The 23,981-nt window shown below is 50.9% G+C and overlaps 1 protein-coding gene across 3 annotated transcripts in view; it reads right to left on the reverse strand.

Annotated features, from left to right (window-relative positions):
• Nucleotides 1–23,717, reverse strand: part of SLC15A2 (solute carrier family 15 member 2) — a 43,825-nt gene extending 20,108 nt beyond the window's left edge. The window contains exons 1-13 of one of the 3 annotated variants that reach the window (XM_073545292.1): nt 23,669–23,717; nt 14,998–15,059; nt 8,748–8,835; nt 5,208–5,349; nt 4,932–5,024; nt 4,754–4,853; nt 4,579–4,669; nt 4,411–4,488; nt 3,076–3,158; nt 1,250–1,336; nt 864–953; nt 736–780; nt 18–50 (exon numbers count right to left, since the gene is read on the reverse strand). In XM_073545292.1, coding sequence (XP_073401393.1) covers nt 18–50; nt 736–780; nt 864–953; nt 1,250–1,336; nt 3,076–3,158; nt 4,411–4,488; nt 4,579–4,669; nt 4,754–4,853; nt 4,932–5,024; nt 5,208–5,349; nt 8,748–8,835; nt 14,998–15,059; nt 23,669–23,696 — 1,020 coding nt within the window. In that variant the 5' untranslated portion in view covers nt 23,697–23,717. Of the gene's footprint in view, nt 1–17; nt 51–735; nt 781–863; nt 954–1,249; nt 1,337–3,075; nt 3,159–4,410; nt 4,489–4,578; nt 4,670–4,753; nt 4,854–4,931; nt 5,025–5,207; nt 5,350–8,747; nt 8,836–14,997; nt 15,152–15,175; nt 15,217–23,668 lie in introns of those variants that run through there. The other 2 variants (XM_073545293.1, XM_073545291.1) reach the window with 2 other exon arrangements.
• Nucleotides 23,718–23,981: the final 264 nt, after the last annotated feature.

Here is a 23,981-nt window from a genome sequence, read left to right on the forward strand (position 1 = left end):
ACATTATATACTCTTACCTGCATCTGGTCCGGCTGAATCACAAATCCTCCCTGAAAAGAAACAGAAATCAGCGATTCTCCAGTTGTAAGAATTATTTATTTCACATTTCAGAATCTACGACCGAAAGAGCCAGAAACCGAAGGCAAAAATCACCGGTAGAATCTGCGCCTCATTCATCTCCCTATAGAGCTGATCATCGTGCCGGAAGGTCGGAGGCGCTGATGTGAAAGGCAGATCAGATTGTACCGACCATAGCGCCCCCTCCTGGAGCGCCCCCACCCTACAACGCTGGCACAGGGGGCGTGAGGTGATCCCTCCACAAGGCCAGCAGGAGAGCGGGACCAGCTGCTGCATCTCTTCTTTACTGGAGAGGGAGGGATGGCTGACCATGATGGATCCAGGCTAAACGAGCGCCGCTGACGCTCCAGCGCCGAAACAATGGTGATAACGCATCATCCGTGTGACCGGGAACAGCCGAGGAGAGAACCCTCCCGAGCTGCTGGTCAGCGCCCCGATACCGTGCAGTGAACAGTCAGCATGACCCCTCGGCCCTCGTGGGACCCTGAGCAGGGACCCCACAACCCCGTCCTCTTTGAGCCCCATTGCAGATGAAGAAGGAATTGTCCGACCACAAACTGCGAGGAGCAAAATCAGACGCGGCCTGGAGACGCGGCGGGCGACGATCGGAGCCACCGGAGAAAGCAAAAGAAGGAATCGCGGAGAACAAGAACTTACAAAGTCTGCGTTCATTCTCGTAGCTTGTAGAGTCCAGCGAGATCCCTGAAATGAGAAACCACGTCACTGCCAAGACCCCCCTGCTGACTGTTTCCTCCATCTATTCCTCATTATATCCAGGTAGTTACTTGCTGGTCAAACAGCGCCCAGAACATCGGCAGCGGGATGTACAGGAACAGCACTTTAGTCACCATCTTCACCTCTGTGATCAGCTTTTTCTGAAATGAAAATCAAAGATAAAATTCAAGTACGTTCACTATACCGATCCTGAAAACCAAAAAATCACCAGGCCGGGAGAGGGTTAATCAGCATGGCGCTGGGCCACAGGTCTCCTCTTTGCTCATACGAGGCGATGTGACCGGACGCTGATGAATGGATTATTGTAAGTAATTAGCTCTGCCAGCATTCACTTACCATCATTACTGGACTATAACCCTCATTCCCCCGGATCCACTGGATCATCTCCTGATCAGTGATTGATCCATGTCCGCCGCGGTCGGCGCCGTGTACTCACCGAATGCTTCTCGGAGGCCCAGTCCAGCCAGTGCTCCCTCTTGGGATATTGTTTGGAGCGATGGTTCCAGCGGTTCTTGATGGCGAACTAAAATAAACCGGCAACACGAGATGATCACCAATGGGGCCACTCCGAGGAGCGCTAGAGGCAGGGGGCAACGCCCCAGGATAGGACATCAACGGGCCCCTCAATGTGTGACTCCAGGGGATCTGTGAATCAGCTGCACCCTGCCATGAAGAACGCCAACACTTGTGGCCCCCAGGGTGATCTGTGGCCCCCCAGGGTGATCTGTGGCCCCCAGGGTGGTGTCCAGCCTCCAGGATGATCTGTGGCCCCCCAGGGTGATCTGTGGCCCCCCAGGGTGGTGTCCAGCCTCCAGGGTGATATGTTGCCCCCCAGGGTGATATGTGGACCCCCAGGGTGGGTCTGTGGCCCCCAGGGTGATCTGTGGCCCCCCAGGGTGATCTGTGGCCCCCCAGGATGATCTGTGGCCCCCAGGGTGGTGTCCAGCCTCCAGGATGATCTGTGGCCCCCCAGGATGATCTGTGGCCCCCCAGGGTGATCTGTGGCCCCCCAGGGTGGTGTCCAGCCTCCAGGGTGATATGTGGCCCCCCAGGGTGATATGTGGCCCCCCAGGGTGATCTGTGACCCCCAGGGTGATATGTGGCCCCCCAGGATGATCTGTGGCCCCCAGGGTGGGTCTGTGACCCCCAGGGTGATATGTGGCCCCCCAGGATGATCTGTGGCCCCCAGGGTGGGTCTGTGGCCCCCCAGGATGATCTGTGGCCCCCCAGGATGATCTGTGGCCCCCCAGGGTGATCTGTGGCCCCCCAGGGTGGTGTCCAGCCTCCAGGGTGATATGTGGCCCCCCAGGGTGATATGTGGCCCCCCAGGGTGATCTGTGACCCCCAGGGTGATATGTGGCCCCCCAGGGTGATATGTGGCCCCCCAGGGTGGGTCTGTGACCCCCAGGGTGATGTGGCCCCCCAGGATGATCTGTGGCCCCCAGGGTGGGTCTGTGGCCCCCCAGGATGATCTGTGGCCCCCAGGATGATCTGTGGCCCCCAGGGTGCTGTCACCTCTGTAACCACTATAATAACAGCGCAGTAATAAATGCTGATTGCCACGGACGGTGCAGTCACATGACCACATCTCATCACTAGTGACATCCCACTGAGCGCCACGGACGGTGCAGTCACATGACCACATCTCATCACTAGTGACATCCCACTGAGCGCCACGGACGGTGCAGTCACATGACCACATCTCATCACTAGTGACATCCCACTGAGCGCCACGGACGGTGCAGTCACATGACCACATCTCATCACTAGTGACATCCCACTGAGCGCCACGGACGGTGCAGTCACATGACCACATCTCATCACTAGTGACATCCCACTGAGCACCACAGACGGTGCAGTCACATGACCACATCTCATCACTAGTGACATCCCACTGAGCGCCACGGACGGTGCAGTCACATGACCACATCTCATCACTAGTGACATCCCACTGAGCGCCACGGACGGTGCAGTCACATGACCACATCTCATCACTAGTGACATCCCACTGAGCGCCACGGACGGTGCAGTCACATGACCACATCTCATCACTAGTGACATCCCACTGAGCGCCACGGACGGTGCAGTCACATGACCACATCTCATCACTAGTGACAGCCCACTGAGCGCCGTGGTGTTCCCGTGGGTCGCCTGCATTCATGAGTCATCATGACGTTTGAAATAATCCGGATCCACAGAGAGGATTTTGTTTTGGAAACTTTTTGATAAGTTTTCTGCATCGATTCCTCCACCACAACTTACTCCAATGCACTTGAAGACGGAGGCCAGGATGTTCCCCTGCGGCGGATATTTCTTGTACATGCCACTGCCACTGACAAACACGACTAGAGGGAACGAGAAAGAAAACAAGTGTCAGCGCGGAGGGGGCGCACGGGCAACGCTCCAAAGCGCCCTGAGGTGACCTGAGATGTCTCCCTGAAGTGTATGGGTCTCATGTGACAAACACACAGAGGACGCATTCATCCACACCGTGCTGTGAAAATATTCATGTAAGGACACGGGGCTAAAGGGGCTGAGGAAAGGGACTGTACAAGGTCCCAAGGAAGGAGCTAAGGAAAGGGCTAAGGATAGGACTGTACTAGGGGCTGAGGAAGAAGCTGCACCAGGGGTTGCGGAAGGGGCGCATTTTATGCCTTTTAGCCATGTCCACTTCTCTAAACACTTTGCAAAGTTTTCTTGAAAAGTTTGAAAAGGATTGAAGACAATAAATCTGCTGTATGGTGCGAAGACAACACAAAACTTACACCACAAGAAGGAGAAGTGGTGGATGATGGAGATCACCAGACAGAGACATCACCGATCTGCAATTGGTGGAAACATGAAAACAATATTATCACATCCTCTGGATTCTCCAGTCCGGAGTCAAAGCCTCTTGCAGAAATCCCGGCACCTCCGGCCTCGGCTGCTGTCACTGAGATCATTAATGGTCGCCTGAGGAAGGTTCTGCTGCCATCATTTGGATCCGCTGCCAGCAGCTCCTGTGTAATCACCGACCAATGACGTCCCCGATGGAGACAAGACCAGAGAAGCTGCGGGAGCAGGTTTGGGCTACGCAGGCGCTCACAGTAGTACAAGGAACATGTGACCTTCCTCAGACGACCATTAATAACCTCAGTGACAGCAGCCGAAGATGGAGGTGCCGGGATTTCTGCACGAGGCTCAGACCCCGGACTGGAGAATCCAGAGGTTGTGCTAATGTTGTTTCCATCATGTGCAGATCGGTGACGTCTCTGTCTGCGGACTCCATCATCCACCACTTCTCCTTCTGGTGCTGTGACGTCAGTGTTGAGTGGAAGTCGCTAATCTCCCCCTTGTGTTGTCTCCGATTGTTTCTGGGAAGGCAGCGGCCATGTCTGACGGGGTCCACAGAGGTCACTAACGGCACATCGGAACCCTCCGCTCCATATAGGGCGCCTTCATTTCACGACTAGCTGAGCGGCCGATCTGATACACCGTGATGCATCCTTCATTGCTTTGTACCCGGTCACATCTGTCACTCAGGGATTTGGATGACGCGATGATTAATTCCAGGAATTTTGCAGTTTTAGGGACTGAAGAAACTTCCAATCTACTTACTGAGCGCGAAAAACATCAGCGCAGCCGGGACCCCGAACGCCAACGCATAACAATCCGTGCCGAAACACTGAACGTCTCCTACAAAGGAAGAGCAGAGTCAGAGACGGCACCGATGTTGGCAGAGGGGCGATAACTGGGGTAGGGGGCAGATCTGATGTCAGTCCACACCTCGCAGCACCGGGGTCACGAAGGTGGAGATGAGGCTCCCAGCATTAATGGACAAGTAGAAGATGGAGAAGAACTTCCCTCGTTCTTGGGCCTAAAGAGAATTCAAACATCTTGGTGAGAAATACCCTCCAGGGCAATGAAAATGTCTAAGTGCCCCAAGGGAATCACAACTTACATGTTCTTCAGCAAACTGATCACCTCCAAAGGCGGAGACACACGGCTTAATGCCACCGGTACCGAAGGCGATGGCGATCAGACCAATCATAGAGAGCGCCCTGTAAGAAACGGATCACAGTGATGAGGCCCATGATGGATCGCGGGCCACCATTACCTGGACCACGTGGAGTACTTACACGTGCACCTCTGTGCTCCCCACGGACGGGATGGCGCCCACTGATTTGATCACATGACCAATGACGTACAAGATGGAAAGCCAGAATATGGTGCTGCAAGAAGAGACAACAGGTGAGGAGCATCCGGTGATGGACACGGAGACCAGTCAGGGTATCACACTCATCATCTCCCCCAGCATGCACACAGCGATATGAGCCTGGACCAATCCCAGAACACAACGTAGCCCAAAATCACTGACACACTGAAACGCACAAGGAGAAGCACAAGAGTCTTACTTGAATTTTCCCAACCAGGCGTCAGCAATGGGGGCGCCGATAATGGGGGTGAAGTAGCAGAGACTGGTGAAGGCGTGGTAGACCGTGGTGGACAAGTTCTCATCCCAGTGCAGGTAATTCAGGAAATACAGAGTGAGAACGGCTGGAAGGGAAAGATGGAGAGGTGAGTGGAGCCCCCCAAAGTCTGAGGGTCAGCCGACCACAGCTGCCGGAAAACGGCAAAAGTCAACATTTTTACGGTATTAGAAAGTTTTCAGACGGTATTGTGCCAAAAAAACCTTAAAAAACGGTAACTGTGTGCTTTATTGTTATAGGCTGTCCTACTCTCTGCTTGCTGTCAGTGAATTGCCCCATTTTGTACAGAGGGCAGTGTTTCATTATACAGCGACCCACGACCTGACGCCGGCCCTTTAATTTCCAGGCTGAGTCCTCATGTTCCCGGGGGCTCCTCTGGTGGCGGTGTGGACCCCGTTTCTTGTATCTCAGCGCAGAATCTGTTGTTTTGTTTGTTACATTTTTCTTCTTTTCTTTCTGGAGATTCTGGGAAACTTTCCAGCGGTCATTCTGCTCCCAAGCGCAGCAGCCGCCATGGCTGGAAACCACCGGAGCTGCCAAGTGCGGTTTACAATATGTGCGAGGAGGTGGAGGACGTGTCCGGGCCGGCGTTGGGACATCAGCCACACCACTCGTACATACTGAGGAGAGCAGGACCCGGCATGTCGGGTTTCCACATGTCTGATCCTCGCTCCTGCAGGAGACAAACCGAAGCCAAAACGTCCTGGATTACTCCCCCAAGAAAACACAAGACAAATGCAAAGACGGAAGCGACTCCTGCAACTCGCTAACCCTAACCCTGTACCACAGCTTTCCTGTGCGTGACCCCACAGGGCGAGAGACCGCTGGTCCTGTAACCCCACAGGGAGAGAGACCGCTGGTGCTGTAACCCCACAGGGAGAGAGACCGCTGGTCCTCTAACCCCACAGGGAGAGAGACCGCTGGTGCTGTAACCCCACAGGGAGAGAGACCGCTGGTGCTGTAACCCCACAGGGAGAGAGACCGCTGGTGCTGTAACCCACAGGGAGAGAGACCGCTGGTCCTGTAACCCCACAGGGAGAGAGACCGCTGGTGCTGTAACCCCACAGGGAGAGAGACCGCTGGTCCTCTAACCCCACAGGGAGAGAGACCGCTGGTCCTGTAACCCCACAGGGAGAGAGACCGCTGGTGCTGTAACCCCACAGGGAGAGAGACCGCTGGTGCTGTAACCCCACAGGGCGAGAGACCGCTGGTCCTGTAACCCCACAGGGAGAGAGACCGCTGGTGCTGTAACCCCACAGGGAGAGAGACCGCTGGTCCTCTAACCCCACAGGGCGAGAGAACGCTGGTCCTGTAACCCCACAGGGAGAGAGACCGCTGGTCCTGTAACCCCACAGGGAGAGAGACCGCTGGTCCTCTAACCCCACAGGGAGAGAGACCGCTGGTCCTGTAACCCCACAGGGCGAGAGAACGCTGGTCCTGTAACCCCACAGGGAGAGAGACCGCTGGTCCTGTAACCCCACAGGGAGAGAGACCGCTGGTCCTCTAACCCCACAGGGAGAGAGACCGCTGGTCCTCTAACCCCACAGGGAGAGAGACCGCTGGTCCTCTAACCCCACAGGGAGAGAGACCGCTGGTCCTGTAACCCCACAGGGAGAGAGACCGCTGGTCCTGTAACCCCACAGGGTGAGAGACTGCTGGTCCTGTAACCCCACAGGGTGAGAGACTGCTGGTCCTGTAACCCCACAGGGAGAGAGACCCCTGGTCCTGTAACCCCACAGGGCGAGAGATCGCTGGTCTTGTAACCCCACAGGGAGAGAGACCGCTGGTCCTGTAACCCCACAGGGAGAGAGACCGCTGGTCCTGTAACCCCACAGGGAGAGAGACCGCTGGTCCTGTAACCCCACAGGGAGAGAGACCGCTGGTCCTGTAACCCCACAGGGAGAGAGACCGCTGGTCCTGTAACCCCACAGGGAGAGAGACCGCTGGTCCTGTAACCCCACAGGGAGAGAGACCGCTGGTCCTGTAACCCCACAGGGCATGTGACGCTGGTCTTAATGAATCGGCCCAAAGTCTGTTGGGAAGCTGCAGAACATTCCTGGTGTATAATGAGACTCTGCGCTGCTGACCTCGATTCTGGAAGGAAAGTCATTATTAACCTACATACCAAGATCTCAGGCTTCCCCGCAGGGTGCTCGGGGGGGGGGGGGTGCACTGTGCATGGGGTGGGGGCATGGTGCAGTGTGCGCAGTGTGCTCGGCGGACGCGGTGCAGTGTGCTCGGGGGTCGGTTCAGTGTGATCGGGCGGACGCGGTGCAGTGTGATCGGGCGGACGCGGTGCAGTGTGATCGGGCGGACGCGGTGCAGTGTGATTGGGCGGCTCGGTGCAGTGTGCTCGGGCGGACGCGGTGCAGTGTGATCGGGCGGACGCGGTGCAGTGTGATCGGGCGGACGCGGTGCAGTGTGATCGGGCGGACGCGGTGCAGTGTGATTGGGCGGCTCGGTGCAGTGTGATTGGGCGGCTCGGTGCAGTGTGCTCGGGCGGATGCGGTGCAGTGTGATCGGGCGGACGCGGTGCAGTGTGATCGGGCGGACGCGGTGCAGTGTGATTGGGCGGCTCGGTGCAGTGTGATTGGGCGGCTCGGTGCAGTGTGCTCGGGCGGATGCGGTGCAGTGTGATTGGGCGGATGCGGTGCAGTGTGATTGTGCCGCTCGGTGCAGTGTGATTGGGCGGCTCGGTGCAGTGTGATTGGGCGGACGCAGTGCAGTGTGATTGGGCGGCTCGGTGCAGTGTGATTGGGCGGACGCAGTGCAGTGTGATTGGGCGGCTCGGTGCAGTGTGATTGGGCGGATGCGGTGCAGTGTGATTGGGCGGCTTGGTGCAGTGTGCACTGTGTACATGGATGTAGGATCTGACTGAGAATTGCAATTATCTGATCACTCACAGAGGTCTCAGGACGCCATTCTGCCAATGATAAAAGTCAGTACAAAGCCGGGGCTGCGGGGGACATCATGTACCAAGGGGGGGTGATAAAGATGTCACAAAAAGTTTACAGCAACAGCTCTACTTTCTGTAAAAGTGTTACGTGTCCTGTGACTCCTCTGGGTCCCCAGCTTAGTGACTAGACTTTATAGGAATCCCCGGACATTATAGGGATCCCCGGACATTATAGGGATCCCCGGACATTATAGGGATCCCCGGACATCATAGGGATGCCCGGACCTTACATTATAGATACATATATATCCTGCTTCACGGCTCCAGAAGCTTCGTCCCCCCCCACATGGTGATGAAGGATCTGGTGCCGCGGTTTGGATTTTTTTAACCACTGAAGACCCAGTGAGAGACAGATCCGAGGTCGGGTGGAGGCGGCTGCTGAGAACATCGCCCCGGTTTATGGTACTTTGGAAGAATCTTCCCTTTATTGTCCCATTGGGTGATGGGGAGGTGATCGGAGGCTGCGGCCGCTGGGGGAAAGGATGGGTTCATTCTGGGGCAACACTCACCTTTCATGCCGTAAAACGAGAATCGCTCGCAAAACTCGTTCACGATGATGAAGAGAATACTCAGCGGGTAGTTGGTGCCACATAATGTCTGCAAAGAGCAAGAGACAGATGAGCGCCTCTCATATAGGATGTATACAGACTGCCGATATATATACTATACACTGATTATATATACTGACTATACATAGGGTACAGAAAGTATTCACACCCCTTCACATTTTTCACTCTTTGTTTCATTGCAGCCATTTGGTAAATTTAAAAAAGTTCATTTTTTCCTCATTAATGTGCACTCCGCACCCCATCATGACTGAAAGAAAACAGAAATGTAGAAATGTTTGCAAATTTATTAAAAAATAAAAAACTGAAATATCCCATGGTCATAAGTATTCAGCCCCTTTGCTCAGACACTCATATGGAAGTCACATACTGTCCATTTCCTTGTGATCCTCCTTGAGATGGTTCTACTCCTTCATTGGAGTCCAGCTGTGTGTGATTACACTGATAGGACTTGATTTGTAAAGGCGCACACCTGTCTATATAAAGGGCATGTCACACTAAGAGATTTTGCTAGCGATATCGCTGTGTCTGATACTTACCTACGACCGGCTCCTCCGCTGGTTATCGCTGATCGCGCGAGAACGTCCAGGACCGTTTCTCGTCATCAGCTTCCTGCGGGGCTTCCTGTGGAGAGACGAGCGACGAGCGTGGAGCCGGGCGGGAGGACGCAGGATCGCCTAGTGTGACAGGTAAGTAGCGATCCCCGTCCCCAGCGATGTCGCTGGTGAGATCTGCCTGTGTGGCAGCTCACTAGCGACCACTTAGCGATGTACCAGCGATCCTGACCGCGTCATATCGCTGGTCGGGATGGCTAGTACATCGCTAAGTGTGACAGTACCTTAACACCTCACAGCTCACAGTGCATGTCAGACCAAATGAGAATCATGAGGCCAAAGGAACCGGCCAAGGAGCTCAGAGACAGAATTGTGGCAAGGCTCAGATCTGGCCAAGGTTACAAAAGAATTTCTGCAGTACTCAAGGTCCCCAAGAGCACAGTGGACTCCATAATCCTTAAATGGAAGAAGTTTGGGACCACTTTTCACCTTAGAGATGTAACATTGAAGGGGACGTCATTCCATCACGTCAGCTGTGCACTGCGGAGAGCCACCGCACCAGAGGCAGAAGCAGAGCGGCGGGGAAACGGGACCAAGGCGAGTATGTGGAGTTCTTGTTTTCATGTGATGTTTGGCTGGGCATGGGGAGGCTATGGGGGGCCTCATCCTGGGCATGGGGAGGCTATGGGGGGCCTCATCCTGGGCATGGGGAGGCTATGGGGGGGCCTCATCCTGGGCATGGGGAGGCTATGGGGGACTCATCCTGGACATGGGCAGGCTATGAGCGGCCTCATCCTGGACATGGGGAGGCTATGGGGGGTCTTATACTGACATGGGCATGATATTGGGCCTCATTCTAGACATGAGGAGGCTATAGGGGACTCATCCTGTATATGAGGAGGCTATGGGGGCCTTATACTGGACATGGGGAGGCGATGGAGACCTCATACTGGACATCAGGAGGCTATGGGGGCATTATGCTGGACATGAGGAGGCTATGGGGGACTCATTTTGGACATGGGGAGGCTATAGGGGCCTCATCCTGGACATGGGGAGGCTATGGGGGCCTCATCCTGGACATGGGGAGGCTATGGGGGCCTCATCCTGGACATGGGGAGGCTATAGGGGCCTCATCCTGGACATGGGGAGGCTATAGGGGCCTCATCCTGGACATGGGGAGGCTATAGGGGCCTCATCCTGGACATGGGGAGGCTATGGGGGCCTCATCCTGGACATGGGGAGGCTATAGGGGCCTCATCCTGGACATGGGGAGGCTATAGGGGCCTCATCCTGGACATGGGGAGGCTATGGGGGCCTCATCCTGGACATGGGGAGGCTATGGGGGCCTTATGCTAGACATGGGGAGGCTATGGGGGCCTCATCCTGGACATGGGGAGGCTATGGGGGCCTCATCCTGGACATGGGGAGGCTATGGGGGCCTCATCCTGGACATGGGGAGGCTATGGGGGCCTCATCCTGGACATGGGGAGGCTATGGGGGCCTCATCCTGGACATGGGGAGGCTATGGGGGCCTTATGCTAGACATGGGGAGGCTATGGGGGCCTCATCCTGGGCATCGGGAGGCTATGGGGGCCTCATCCTGGACATGGGGAGGCTATGGGGGCCTCATCCTGGACATGGGGAGGCTATGGGGGCCTTATGCTAGACATGGGGAGGCTATGGGGGCCTTATGCTAGACATGGGGAGGCTATGGGGGCCTCATCCTGGACATGGGGAGGCTATGGGGGCCTCATCCTGGACATGGGGAGGTTATGGGGGCCTTATGCTAGACATGGGGAGGCTATGGGGGCCTCATCCTGGGCATGGGGAGGCTATGGGGGCCTCATCCTGGACATGGGGAGGCTATGGGGGCCTCATCCTGGACATGGGGAGGCTATGGGGGCCTCATCCTGGACATGGGGAGGCTATTGGGGCCTCATTCTAGACATGGGCAGGCTATTGGGGCCTCATTCTAGACATGGGCAGGCTATTGGGGCATCATCCTAGACATGGGGAGGCTATGGGGGCCTTATATTTGACATGGGGAAGCTATGAGGGTCTAACACTGGACATGGGCAGGCTATGGGAGCCTTATACTGGACATGATATTTTTCATAAAATGTAAGAGAAAAAAGACCAAGCAAAGAATGGCCTGCACACCAATTAAATCTGATAACACATAATAACCGTAGAAAAATGCTTTATTGGAAAACACAACACACGTGTTAAAAACAATTAAAAAGGACAAAGGAAGTCCATGTAACACCCCCGCATGTAATAATCACATACAGCCATAATAGGTATAGAGCCCCTTTTGTATCATTAAGAGCACAGACCATGAAAAGCCGTCACAATACACCATGTGTGCAGAGTTTTTTCTGAGACATATGTAGTCTCCATATTGATTCCTATATATCAGCCCAATGTACAAACTTTCCAGGACCACAATTCAGGAGCCTGCAAACAAATAAGGCTGTTAAGATGTAAGAGAAGTTGTAGCTACATACTCACTGAGCCACCTAATGAGCAAAAACCCTGAAAGCAGCTCAATATTGCCAGATGACTTGCTGGTGGACGGCCAGGCACCCATGAAGTCTGTGGATAGCCAAGGGAATAATGCCCATAGGGCTGAAGACATGGAGCAGGGGTGTGAGGAGCAATCCCACGCGTATCGCTTGCTTAAAGCAGCTTCATCAGGGCATTATTCCCTCGGCTATCCACAGACTTCATTTTTCTACGGTTATTATGTGTTATCAGATGTAATTGGTGTGCAGGCCATTCTTTGCTTGGTCTTTTTTCTCTTACATTTCATGGTTCTCTCCATGCAAGGCTTTTGCACCCTCATACATAGAACCCATTGATTGTTTGGTGCACCCCACACCTTTTTATACATGATATTTTTCATATACACTGTATACTGATGATATATACCATATACACTGTATACTGCTGATATATGCCATATACAGTAACTTGCGAAAGTATTCGTCCCCCTGGAACTTTTCAACCTTTTCCCACATATTATGCGTCAAACTTAAAGATACCAAATGTAAATTTTTGGTGAAGAATCAACAACAAGTGGGACACAATTGTGAAGTTGAACGAAATTTATTGGATATTTTAAATTTTTGTGGAAATTCAAAAACTGAAAAGTGGGGCGTGCAATATTATTCGGCCCCTGTAACTTAATACTTTGTTGCGCCTCCTTTTGCTGCGATTACAGCTGCAGTCACTTGGGGTTTGTCTCTATCAGTTTTGTACATCGAGAGACTGAAATTCTCGCCCATTCTTCCTTGGCAAACAGCTCGCGCTCAGTGAGGTTGGATGGAGATCGTTTGTGAACAGCAGTTTTCAGCTCTTTCCACAGATTCTCGATTGGTTTCAGCTCTGGACTGTGACTTGGCCATTCTAACACCTGGAGACGTTTATTTGGGAACCATTCCATTGTAGATTTTGCTTTATGTTTGGGATCATTGTCTTGTTGGAAGACAAATCTCCGTCCCAGTCTCAGGTCTTTTGCAGACTCCAACAGGTTTTTTTCAAGAATGGTCCTGTATTTGGCTCCATCCATCTTCCCATCAATTTTAACCATCTTCCCTGTCCCTGCTGAAGAAAAGCAGGCCGAAACCATGATGCTGCCACCACCATGTTTGACAGTGGGGATGGTGTGTTCAGGGTGATGAGCTGTGTTGCCTTTACGCCAAAAAGTTCGATTTTGGTTTCATCTGACCAGAGCACCTTCTTCCACATGTTTGGTGTCTCCCAGGTGGCTTGTTGCAAACTTTAAACAACACTTTTTATGGATATCTTTGAGAAATGGCTTTCTTCTTGCCACTCTTCCATAAAGGCCAGATTTGTGCAGTGTACGACTGATTGTTGTCCTATGGACAGACTGTCCCACCTCAGCTGTAGATCTCTGCAGTTCGTCCAGAGTGATCATGGGCCTCTTGGCTGCATCTCTGATCAGTCTTCTCCTTGTTTGAGATGAAAGTTTAGAGGGACGGCCGGGTCTTGGTAGATTTGCAGTGGTATGATACTCCTTCCATTTCAATATGATCGCTTGCACAGTGCTCCTTGGGATGGTTAAAGTTTTGGAAATTATTTTGTATCCAAATCCGGCTTTAAACTTCTCCACAACAGTATCACGGATCTGCCTGCTGTGTTCCTTGGCCTTCATGATGATCTCTGTGCTTCAAGCAGAACCCTGAGACTATCACAGAGCAGGTGCATTTATACGGAGACTTGATTACACACAGGTGGATTATATTTATCATCATTAGTCATTTAGGACAACATTGGATCATTCAGAGATCCACAATGAACTTCTGGAGGGAGTTTGCTGCACTGAAAGTAAAGGGGCCAAATAATATTGCACGCCCCACTTTTCAGTTTTTGAATTTCCACAAAATGTAAAATAGCCAATAAATTTCATTCAACTTCACAATTGTGTCCCACTTGTTGTTGGTTCTTCACCAAAAATTTGGAATCTTTATGTTTGAAGCATGATATGTGGGAAAAGGTTGAAAAGTTCCAGGGGGCCGAATACTTTTGCAAGGCACTCTATACTGTATACTCCTGATATGCCATATATACTGTATACTGCTGATATATGCCATATACATTGATGATATTTACCATACATTATATAATTATATCCACAGATACAAAAATATATACACAGATGCACAAACATTTATGGAGTGTGGAAGGAAACTGGAGAACCCAGAGGAAACAAGGGAGAACATACAAACTGCTGGCAGATGTCGTCCTTGATCAGATTTCAACACAGGACTGTACAATACAAAATAAAATTGTGGTACCGTGTTAGGACTGAAAAGTTACAGTGCTAGCCATTGAGCCACCAAACAATGCTGACCACCGAACCATGCTAACAACTGAGCCACCACTGAGTACTCCCAGGAGTAATAGTAGTAGTAGATACAATGATGGGAGTACTCCCAGGAGTAATAGTAGTAGTAGATACAATGATGGGAGTACTCCCAGGAGTAATAGTAGTAGTAGATACAATGATGGGAGTACTCCCAGGAGTAATAGTAGTAGTAGATACAATGATGGGAGTACTCCCAGGAGTAATAGTAGTAGTAGATACAATGATGGGAGTACTCCCAGGAGTAATAGTAGTAGTAGATACAATGATGGGAGTACTCCCAGGAGTAATAGTAGTAGTAGATACAATGATGGGAGTACTCCCAGGAGTAATAGTAGTAGTAGATACAATGATGGGAGTACTCCCAGGAGTAATAGTAGTAGTAGATACAATGATGGGAGTACTCCCAGGAGTAGCAGCTGCAGAACATTCTGTTCTCTCTGGTATCAGGCATCCTCTCATTTCCTCAGCCGTTGATCCCTTTAATCCTCTAACTCTTTGTTATGATTATTTCTATGTGCGGGGTCCGGGCGAGCAGGGTGTCAGCTCTCGGGGGTCCGGGCGGGCAGGGTGTCAGCTCTCGGGGGTCCTGGAGAGCAGGGTGTCAGCTCTCGGGGGTCCGGGTGGGCAGTGTCAGCTCTCGGGGGTCCGGGTGGGCAGGGTGTCAGCTCTCGGGGGTCACAGTTTAGGGGTGACTACGGTTTAACCCTTGAATGCTCTCATACTCTTTGAACATCAGACAACCACTTACCGGTACTTTCTTGGTGGGACTGGACTCTTTGGAGAAGAACTTCTTCACTCCGCTCTTTTGTCCTGGGGGAGAGAGAAGGAACAAGTCATCTCTGGGGCCAGACATGGTGAGGAGCTGCCTCTCCAAACTCCTCCAACTTCATCTTCAGGTCTCCTCCTCCTCCCCCCTGCTGGCTCACCTCCTGGGTCCTGCACCATTAACCCTTCAGGTCTCCTCCTCCCTGCTGGCTCACCTCCTGGGTCCTGCACCATTAACCCTTCAGGTCTCCTCCTCCCTGCTGGCTCACCTCCTGGGTCCTGCACCATTAACCCTTCAGGTCTCCTCCCTGCTGGCTCACCTCCTGGGTCCTGCACCATTAACCCTTCAGGTCTCCTCCTCCCTGCTGGCTCACCTCCTGGGTCCTGCACCATTAACCCTTCAGGTCTCCTCCCTGCTGGCTCACCTCCTGGGTCCTGCACCATTAACCCTTCAGGTCTCCTCCTCCCTGCTGGCTCACCTCCTGGGTCCTGCACCATTAACCCTTCAGGTCTCCTCCCTGCTGGCTCATCTCCTGGGTCCTGCACCATTAACCCTTCAGGTCTCCTCCTCCTCCCTGCTGGCTCACCTCCTGCGACCTGCACCATTAACCCTTCAGGTCTCCTCCTCCTCCCTGCTGGCTCACCTCCTGGGTCCTGCACCATTAACCCTTCAGGTCTCCTCTTCCCTGCTGGCTCACCTCCTGGGTCCTGCACCATTAACCCTTCAGGTCTCCTCCTCCCTGCTGGCTCACCTCCTGGGTCCTGCACCATTAACCCTTCAGGTCTCCTCCTCCCTGCTGGCTCACCTCCTGGGTCCTGCACCATTAACCCTTCAGGTCTCCTCCCTGCTGGCTCACCTCCTGGGTCCTGCACCATTAACCCTTCAGGTCTCCTCCTCCCTGCTGGCTCACCTCCTGGGTCCTGCACCATTAACCCTTCAGGTCTCCTCCTCCTCCCTGCTGGCTCACCTCCTGGGTCCTGCACCATTAACCCTTCAGGTCTCCTCCTCCTCCCCCCTGCTGGCTCACCTCCTGGGTCCTGCACCATTAACCCTTCAGGTCTCCTCCTCCCTGCTGGCTCACCTCCTGGGTCCTGCACCATTAACCCTTCAGGTCTCCTCCTCCCTGCTGGCTCACCTCCTGGGTCCTGCACCATTAACCCTTCAGGTCTCCTCCCTGCTGGCTCACCTCCTGGGTCCTGCACCATTAACCCTTCAGGTCTCCTCCTCCCTGCTGGCTCACCTCCTGGGTCCTGCACCATTAACCCTTCAGGTCTCCTCCCTGCTGGCTCACCTCCTGGGTCCTGCACCATTAACCCTTCAGGTCTCCTCCTCCTCCCTGCTGGCTCACCTCCTGCGACCTGCACCATTAACCCTTCAGGTCTCCTCCTCCTCCCTGCTGGCTCACCTCCTGGGTCCTGCACCATTAACCCTTCAGGTCTCCTCCTCCCTGCTGGCTCACCTCCTGGGTCCTGCACCATTAACCCTTCAGGTCTCCTCCTCCCTGCTGGCTCACCTCCTGGGTCCTGCACCATTAACCCTTCAGGTCTCCTCCTCCCTGCTGGCTCACCTCCTGGGTCCTGCACCATTAACCCTTCAGGTCTCCTCCTCCTCCCTGCTGGCTCAACTCCTGGGTCCTGCACCATTAACCCTTCAGGTCTCCTCCCTGCTGGCTCACCTCCTGGGTCCTGCACCATTAACCCTTCAGGTCTCCTCCTCCTCCCTGCTGGCTCACCTCCTGGGTCCTGCACCATTAACCCTTAAGGTCTCCTCCACCATGCTGGCTCACCTCCTGGGTCCTGCACCATTAACCCCTTACCAGGCGCCCAGATCCCTATGGGACATTAACCCTTTCCTCTTCAGGCATCCCTCTATTTTACTCATGTTGACCCCTGACAGTAGATTGCAGATGTCTGACGGTAATAAGGCCACGTTCACACGATTAGTTTTTGATTTTTTTTTTTTACGCCGTGTATTTCCGGGAAATGCAAGTAACCTGTTTTACTTAATAGGTGCAGAAAATTTGCAACATCAGAAAACAGTGTCAGCTGCTGGAGGACCCCCATCTCTGCTATCAGGGGTCCTGAAGATTTAGTACTGTCTCCTGGGAGCGTCTGGGAGGACCTGCGACACATGAGATCTGGGCAGCAGCCTCCCATCATGTACCAGTTGTCCTCCATTAGATGTGACTGTTAACCCCTGCAGCTCCTGCGTCTCCGCAGCGGGATTCAGAGGTGTGATCACCTCAGGGCTGATAACACAGAACAACAGCTCGTCGGTCCATGTCCTACAGCTGACAGCTGGATCTCTAGGCTCCATGCAGAGCACAGACATCAGCTGATAAACCTGCCTCCTGTCCCTTTAAATCTCTCTCCAGTGATTCTGCGCCCCCTAGAGGCCACATGTAAGTCTTACAGAAATAAGGATTGCCCTTTCCTCCCAGATGTAGTGAAGAATCTGACATTTCTGCAATCAGTAAATCTTTGATCACAGAGGAGATGAGGCTCGGCTGTTGATTTGGGGGTGACACATTTTATAGTGCGTGGCTCCTTTAAGAGATAATGTCCTGTGACATCTCCATATCTCCATGTGACATTTAGCTGAGGCTTCTTCAGGTTCAGAGATAAGAGATATGAGAAGGTCACATTGGACTTGTTCAGCGTTCACGCCCTTCTTGTACTGCGCCCATAATAAATATTTAATGCGATGAGACGACGACACTAATAAAAATCTGAGCCTAAAAGATAATGCAGGAAAATCTCCCAAATCAGAGCCACGTTCTGCCTGCAGATGACTAGCCCTGCCGAAATCGCCCACTGAGACGTCTGCTCGGCCGCAGGTGTCGGGATGTGACATGTTTATAAAGGTCGGTTATATGTACAGGGGGTCCCCGGACCCCCAGAGGACTAAGCAAAGAGGGGACATAAGCAGAAGGACAGATCCTGATACCTCTGCATTATTTAATACCTATGTAATTGCAGAGGTTTAAGCAGGGGTGGGGCCATGCTGGAGGGCGGAGTCTATTTCAGGGTGGGGTTGGGGAGCACTTAGGGGGGATTGAGCCAATCACCAGTCTCGTCTTGTGTCTGTTTCTATATATACTTTATGTCTAGTGGATCTGTGACCAGAGCCGGCGTCACCACCCGGGATATCCGGGCGAGTCCAGAGCCCTGGACAAACAGGGGGCACTGGCAAGGTATGTGGCCTGTGAGTCGGGGGGAGCCCAGTTCCATCGTTGGCACCAACTCTCCTGAAATACTCACCGTTCCCCGTAGCGTCTGTCTCAGCGTATTCTGACTCTCTGTGACGTCTAAGGGCAGAGAGCGCGATGACATCACTACAGTGCGGCCTCTGTGCAGAGAGTCAGAAGACGCTGAGGAGACCGGAGCTGTGGGGAATGAGGAGAGGTGTTTGATTATTTATTTTTCTATGTATGTAGAACTATATGGGACCATTATATTGTACGGAGCAATATATAGGGCTATAATACTGTATGGAGGACTATGTGGTGTCCATAATACTGTATGGAGGACTATGTGGTGCCCATAATACTGTATGGAGGACTATGTGATGCCCATAATACTGTATGGAGGACTATGTGGTGTCCATAATACTGTATGGAGGACTATCTGGTGTCCATAATACTGTATGGAGGACTATGTGGTGCCCATAATACTGTATGGAGGACTATGTGGGGCCCTTAATACTGTATGGAGGACTATGTGGTGCCCATAATACTGTATGGAGGACAATGTGGTTCCCATAATACTGTATGGAGGACAATATGGTGTCCATAAAACTGTATGGAGGACTATGTGGTGCCCATAATACTGTATGGAGGACAATGTGGAATCCGTAACACTGTATGGAGGACTATATGGGACCATTATATTGTACGGAGCAATATATAGGGCTAAAATGGTGCAGAATGTTGGTGCAGAATGATTCCCATCCCATGCATGAGATTCGTGACAAAGATGTGCAGTACTGTCAGTGACCGGCTACTTCATCCTAAATGTGAGAGGGAGCGCTATCGGAAGTCCTTCCTTCCTGCTGCAGTTAGGCTGTATAACCAGCATTGTCCAAAACGGAGAACGACCCAAACAGTGAACTGATAGATCCAAAGTCGTGATAGTCCGGTTATATCTTTTTTTTTTTTTTCTTCCCCGTATATGTACCTACCGTCAATGTAATGCCTTTATGCATCTGTATCTGTACTTGTTCCTGCCTTGCTGCTGTAATGCCCTGAATTTCCCCATGGTGGGACGATTAAAGGATTATCTTATCTTAATACTGTATGGAGGACTATGTGGTGTCCATAATACTGTATGGAGGACTATGTGGTGCCCGTAATACTGTATGGAGGACTATATGGTGTCCATAATACTGTATAGAGGACTATATGGTGTCCATAATACTGTATGGAGGACTATATGGTGTCCATAATACTGTATGGAGGACTATGTGGTGTCCATAATACTGTATGGAGGACTATATGGTGTCTATAATACTGCATGGAGGACTATGTGGTGTCCATAATACTGTATGGGGGACTATATGGTGTCCATAATACTGTATGGAGGACTATATGGTGTCCATAATACTGTACTGAGGACTATATGGTGTCCATAATACTGTATGGAGGACTATGTGGTGCCCATAACACTGTATGGAGGACTATGTGGTGCCCATAATACTGTATGGAGGACTATGTGGTGTCGATAACACTGTATGGAGGACTATGTGGTGTCCATAATACTGTATGGAGGACTATGTGGTGCCCATAACACTGTATGGAGGACTATGTGGTGCCCATAATACTGTATGGAGGACTATGTGGTGTCGATAACACTGTATGGAGGACTATGTGGTGCCCATAATACTGTATGGAGAAGTATGTGGTGCCCATAATAATGTATGGACGACTATGTGGTGTCCATAATACTGTATGGAGGACTATCTGGTGTCCATAATACTGTATGGAGGACTATCTGGTGTCCATAATACTGTATGGAGGACTATGTGGTGCCCATAATACTGTATGGAGGACTATGTGGTGTCGATAACACTGTATGGAGGACTATGTGGTGCCCATAATACTGTATGGAGAAGTATGTGGTGCCCATAATAATGTATGGACGACTATGTGGTGTCCATAATACTGTATGGAGGACTATCTGGTGTCCATAATACTGTATGGAGGACTATCTGGTGTCCATAATACTGTATGGAGGACTATGTGGTGCCCATAATACTGTATGGAGGACTATGTGGTGTCCATAATACTGTATGGAGGACTATGTGGTGCCCATAATACTGTATGGAGGACTATGTGGTGTCCATAATACTGTATGGAGGACTATGTGGTGCCCATAATACTGTATGGAGGACTATGTGGTGCCTATAATACTGTATGGATGACTATGTGGTGCCCATAATACTGTATGGAGGACTATCTGGTGTCCATAATACTGTATGGAGGACTATGTCGTGCCCATAATACTGTATGGAGGACTATGTGGTGCCCATAATACTGTATGGAGGACTATGTGGTGCCTATAATACTGTATGGAAGACTATGTGGTTTCCATAATACTGTATGGAGGACTATGTGGGGCCCCTAATACTGTATGGAGGACTATGTGGTGCCTATAATACTGTATGGAGGACTATGTGGTGCCTATAATACTGTATGGAGGACTATACTGTCCGGTTTCTGAGCTATTGTAGAATTTCCCATAGATATCACTCATGTAATATAAGAAGTTAGTGAAATCTTTGACATTGTACTACACTTATATTTGTTAGCTGTGCATCATAAATTGTGGTATGGGGAAAAAAGGGCCACTGAGACCCTTTCGCCCAGGGCCCACGAAAACCTGGAGCCGGCCCTGTCTGTTACCATTGTATCTACTCTTTGTGTATAAATATACCTAATGTATCTTTATCTACATTGTATGTATCCGTATATATTGTAGTTATACTGTATCCACATTTTATCTATCTGTATATATTGTATCTACATTGTATCTGTCTGTATATATTGTAGTTATATTGTATCTACATTGTATCTGTCTGTATATATTGTAGTTATATTGTATCTACATTGTATCTGTCTGTATATATTTGTGTGTATTGTACCTTATTGTATCTCAGGATGGGTTCACACGAACGTTAAAAAAAAAAATTATACCAACTTCCCTTTGTCAAGACAATTATGCAAGAACTAGAGATCCAACGAGTTTTAGCCTCCTGAAGAAGCTACGGCGTAACGCGCGTAGGGGCGACAGGCTGGGGCAGCACTCTCTGCTATCTCATGTAAGTTAACTCTAGCACCTCAATTATTTGACTTTTTCTATGCATCTTATGCTTTTGATGGTGGATAATTCCCCCTATGTTATGCGCTCCTTGTCTATGGCATTTTTTCCTTTACATTTATAATAGTGGGTTAATCCCTGCAGTTGTGTGCACTCTTTACTAATGTTAATCTTGTTAATTAGCGAGCTACATATATAATATAGCACACATGCACCTTATTTAGCACTCAGATATTTTATCCCGTTTTTCACTTAGTGTTAAATTGCCCATAGTAGGCTATAATATTAAATAGGGGATTTTCTGTCATTACTTTTTTTCGTGTGTGCTATAATAATGTTAGGTGCAGTTGTTGTTACTTATGCCCGTTTATGCCTGCATTAGCAATGATGCTCTGTTTTTAATTCTTTTGTAATAAAATATATTTGTTTTTTGCTAAAACTCGTTGGATCTCTAGTTCTTGCATAATTGTCTTGACAAAGGGAAGTTGGTATAATATATGGAATCTTGAGTTGTGCTACTGATTTTGGTTCCCACGATTGGGGGATATTTTTGTGGTTAAAAAAAAAAGTCTGGTTTTCCTGTATACGGTCAGGATACAATCCGCATATAATCTCCTTTTGGTTTTTAACGTTTATAATACCAAGTACAGTTTCCCATGTAAGAATTGCAATGTATCTGTCATACATTGGATTTTAGACACTTCATCCGGGTGGGATCCATTTTTTTCTGCACTCCCATAGACTCAAATGGGCTCAGCTTTGACCTGTGATAAAAAAAAAGTAATCTGAACAGCCCCATAGAATAACATTGGTCGACAGTTGCCCGTGTGATGTCAGTATTCTTGCAGACAGAAAGTATGACGGTGTGAACGAGCGCTGAGGCCGGGGTCACCCTAGCGATGAACACGGGTGAGTGATATGCGATAAAACATCACACAGCACTCGGACCAGGGTTCATCTATGGGGCAGCTCCATCAGCGTTTTTTTCTCGGCCGTATTCTACGTTCTACGTGTGAGTGCGAGTAAGTCTAATGATCAGGCTTTACTCCGATGTCATCAGAGCATAAAGTCTGATTTGCCTGACGCATTGACTTGCATGGTCGAGTGCGATCCGATTTACCGATGCAAACTGGGCATGATGCGACCTTCTCCCCGGAGAGACTCCCGTGGAATAACATTGGTCTGAGTGCGATCTGATGTTTTGTCCGATCTCACTTAGACCCAAAATACAGGCGTCTGCACGAGCCTTAATGGTTCCTTATCCCATTTGCAGTCCCCTGTGATCGCCCCCGGTGCTGGGAGGTTGTACTGACGGTAATAACAGGTTATGGAGCGGTTACACAGGATAATCTATAACCTGCAGTTTAACAGGTTGTAAACCTGTAATCGACCATTAATGTGCTCTGTACGTGGGCAAAAGTTGTGAATCAGGCGCAAAAACCTGTTATCTCCCCATATAGCCCCGTGTGTGGTCCCAGGAGGTGATCACACGTACAATACAGATTATAGGGGGTGGGGGGAGATCGTCTGGCAATTTATATTATTAAATATTGGCTTTTATCCTGAGGGTCACCCCCTATACTGACACAAGTGACGCATCTAGGACCCTCACTAATGAGAGGATGGGGGTCCGGCGCAAGCAGAACTCAGCTCTAGCACCCATAGACTTCAGTGGAGAATGCTGCGGATGGGAATCAGTGAATGGGGCGTCACCCGTAGACCCTTGAGCTTCCTGTTGGGGGTGGCACCTATCAGGCATTTCTGACAGTGTGTGGATATGGTATCCCCTCCTGGTGATGAAGGAATATGGGGGATGTCTCATTGTCAAATCTGCCATTCAGACAACTGACAAAAGAGCATGAAAACCCTAAGAGTCGGGACCAGTAGCCCCCCAAATATTGCCCAAACCAGGCAATGCTATGAGAAGGCAGCACAGAGAATCAGGGTCTCACCATCACGACTGGTGGCTTAGAGGGGTTAAAGCTTTCCTTCCCAGAGTCTTGTATGGCAGAAGCCTGGGAAAGCTGAATGACAACTGCTTCTGGGCAGAGACAGATCCGACTGGCGATGATCAAAATCTGCACAAATTTCACATTTCTCAATATATTGTAAAAACAGAAAAAGACAGAGACCCCCCCCCCATCAAACACCCCCAAATCAAGAAATGAACTTATTACAGGGCACTCAGCAACCAACATCCCCTACAAATATCAGATGGGACAATCATCAGCAAAGACGCATCTGGGGAAGAGCAGAAAGTTCTGTCAAGTTTGTCCCAAACTTTAAACCATGAGTGCTAAGGCTGAGAGCGCGGGGGAGGGCACCGGAGAATGATCTACCTGAGGACAGGTCGCCTCCTTCGCCCATGGCTGGATCCTGTGCGCTGCGATCTCCTGGCAGAATGTGCCCCCACCCCACCGATCATCACACTTTTCAGCACCCAAATTCTGGTGAATGATTCACCCGCAGGGTCCTGCCCTCCACTCGGGGCCAATAACGTCCCCAGGAGGCTTCCACTCATTAGAGGAGATGTGAGGGGTAATTATCAGGAACCTTTGGACCGGGCCAAGATGTAAAGGATGAAGGTCAGGAGATCCTGGAGGAACCTGTGAGATCTGAGGATGAAGAGACACAAGGTTAATAATGTGCGGA

The sequence above is a fragment of the Dendrobates tinctorius genome, unplaced genomic scaffold (genome assembly GCF_039654945.1).
Source record: "Dendrobates tinctorius isolate UK_male_01 unplaced genomic scaffold, ASM3965494v1 ptg000143l, whole genome shotgun sequence".
Lineage (NCBI taxonomy): Eukaryota > Metazoa > Chordata > Amphibia > Anura > Dendrobatidae > Dendrobates > Dendrobates tinctorius.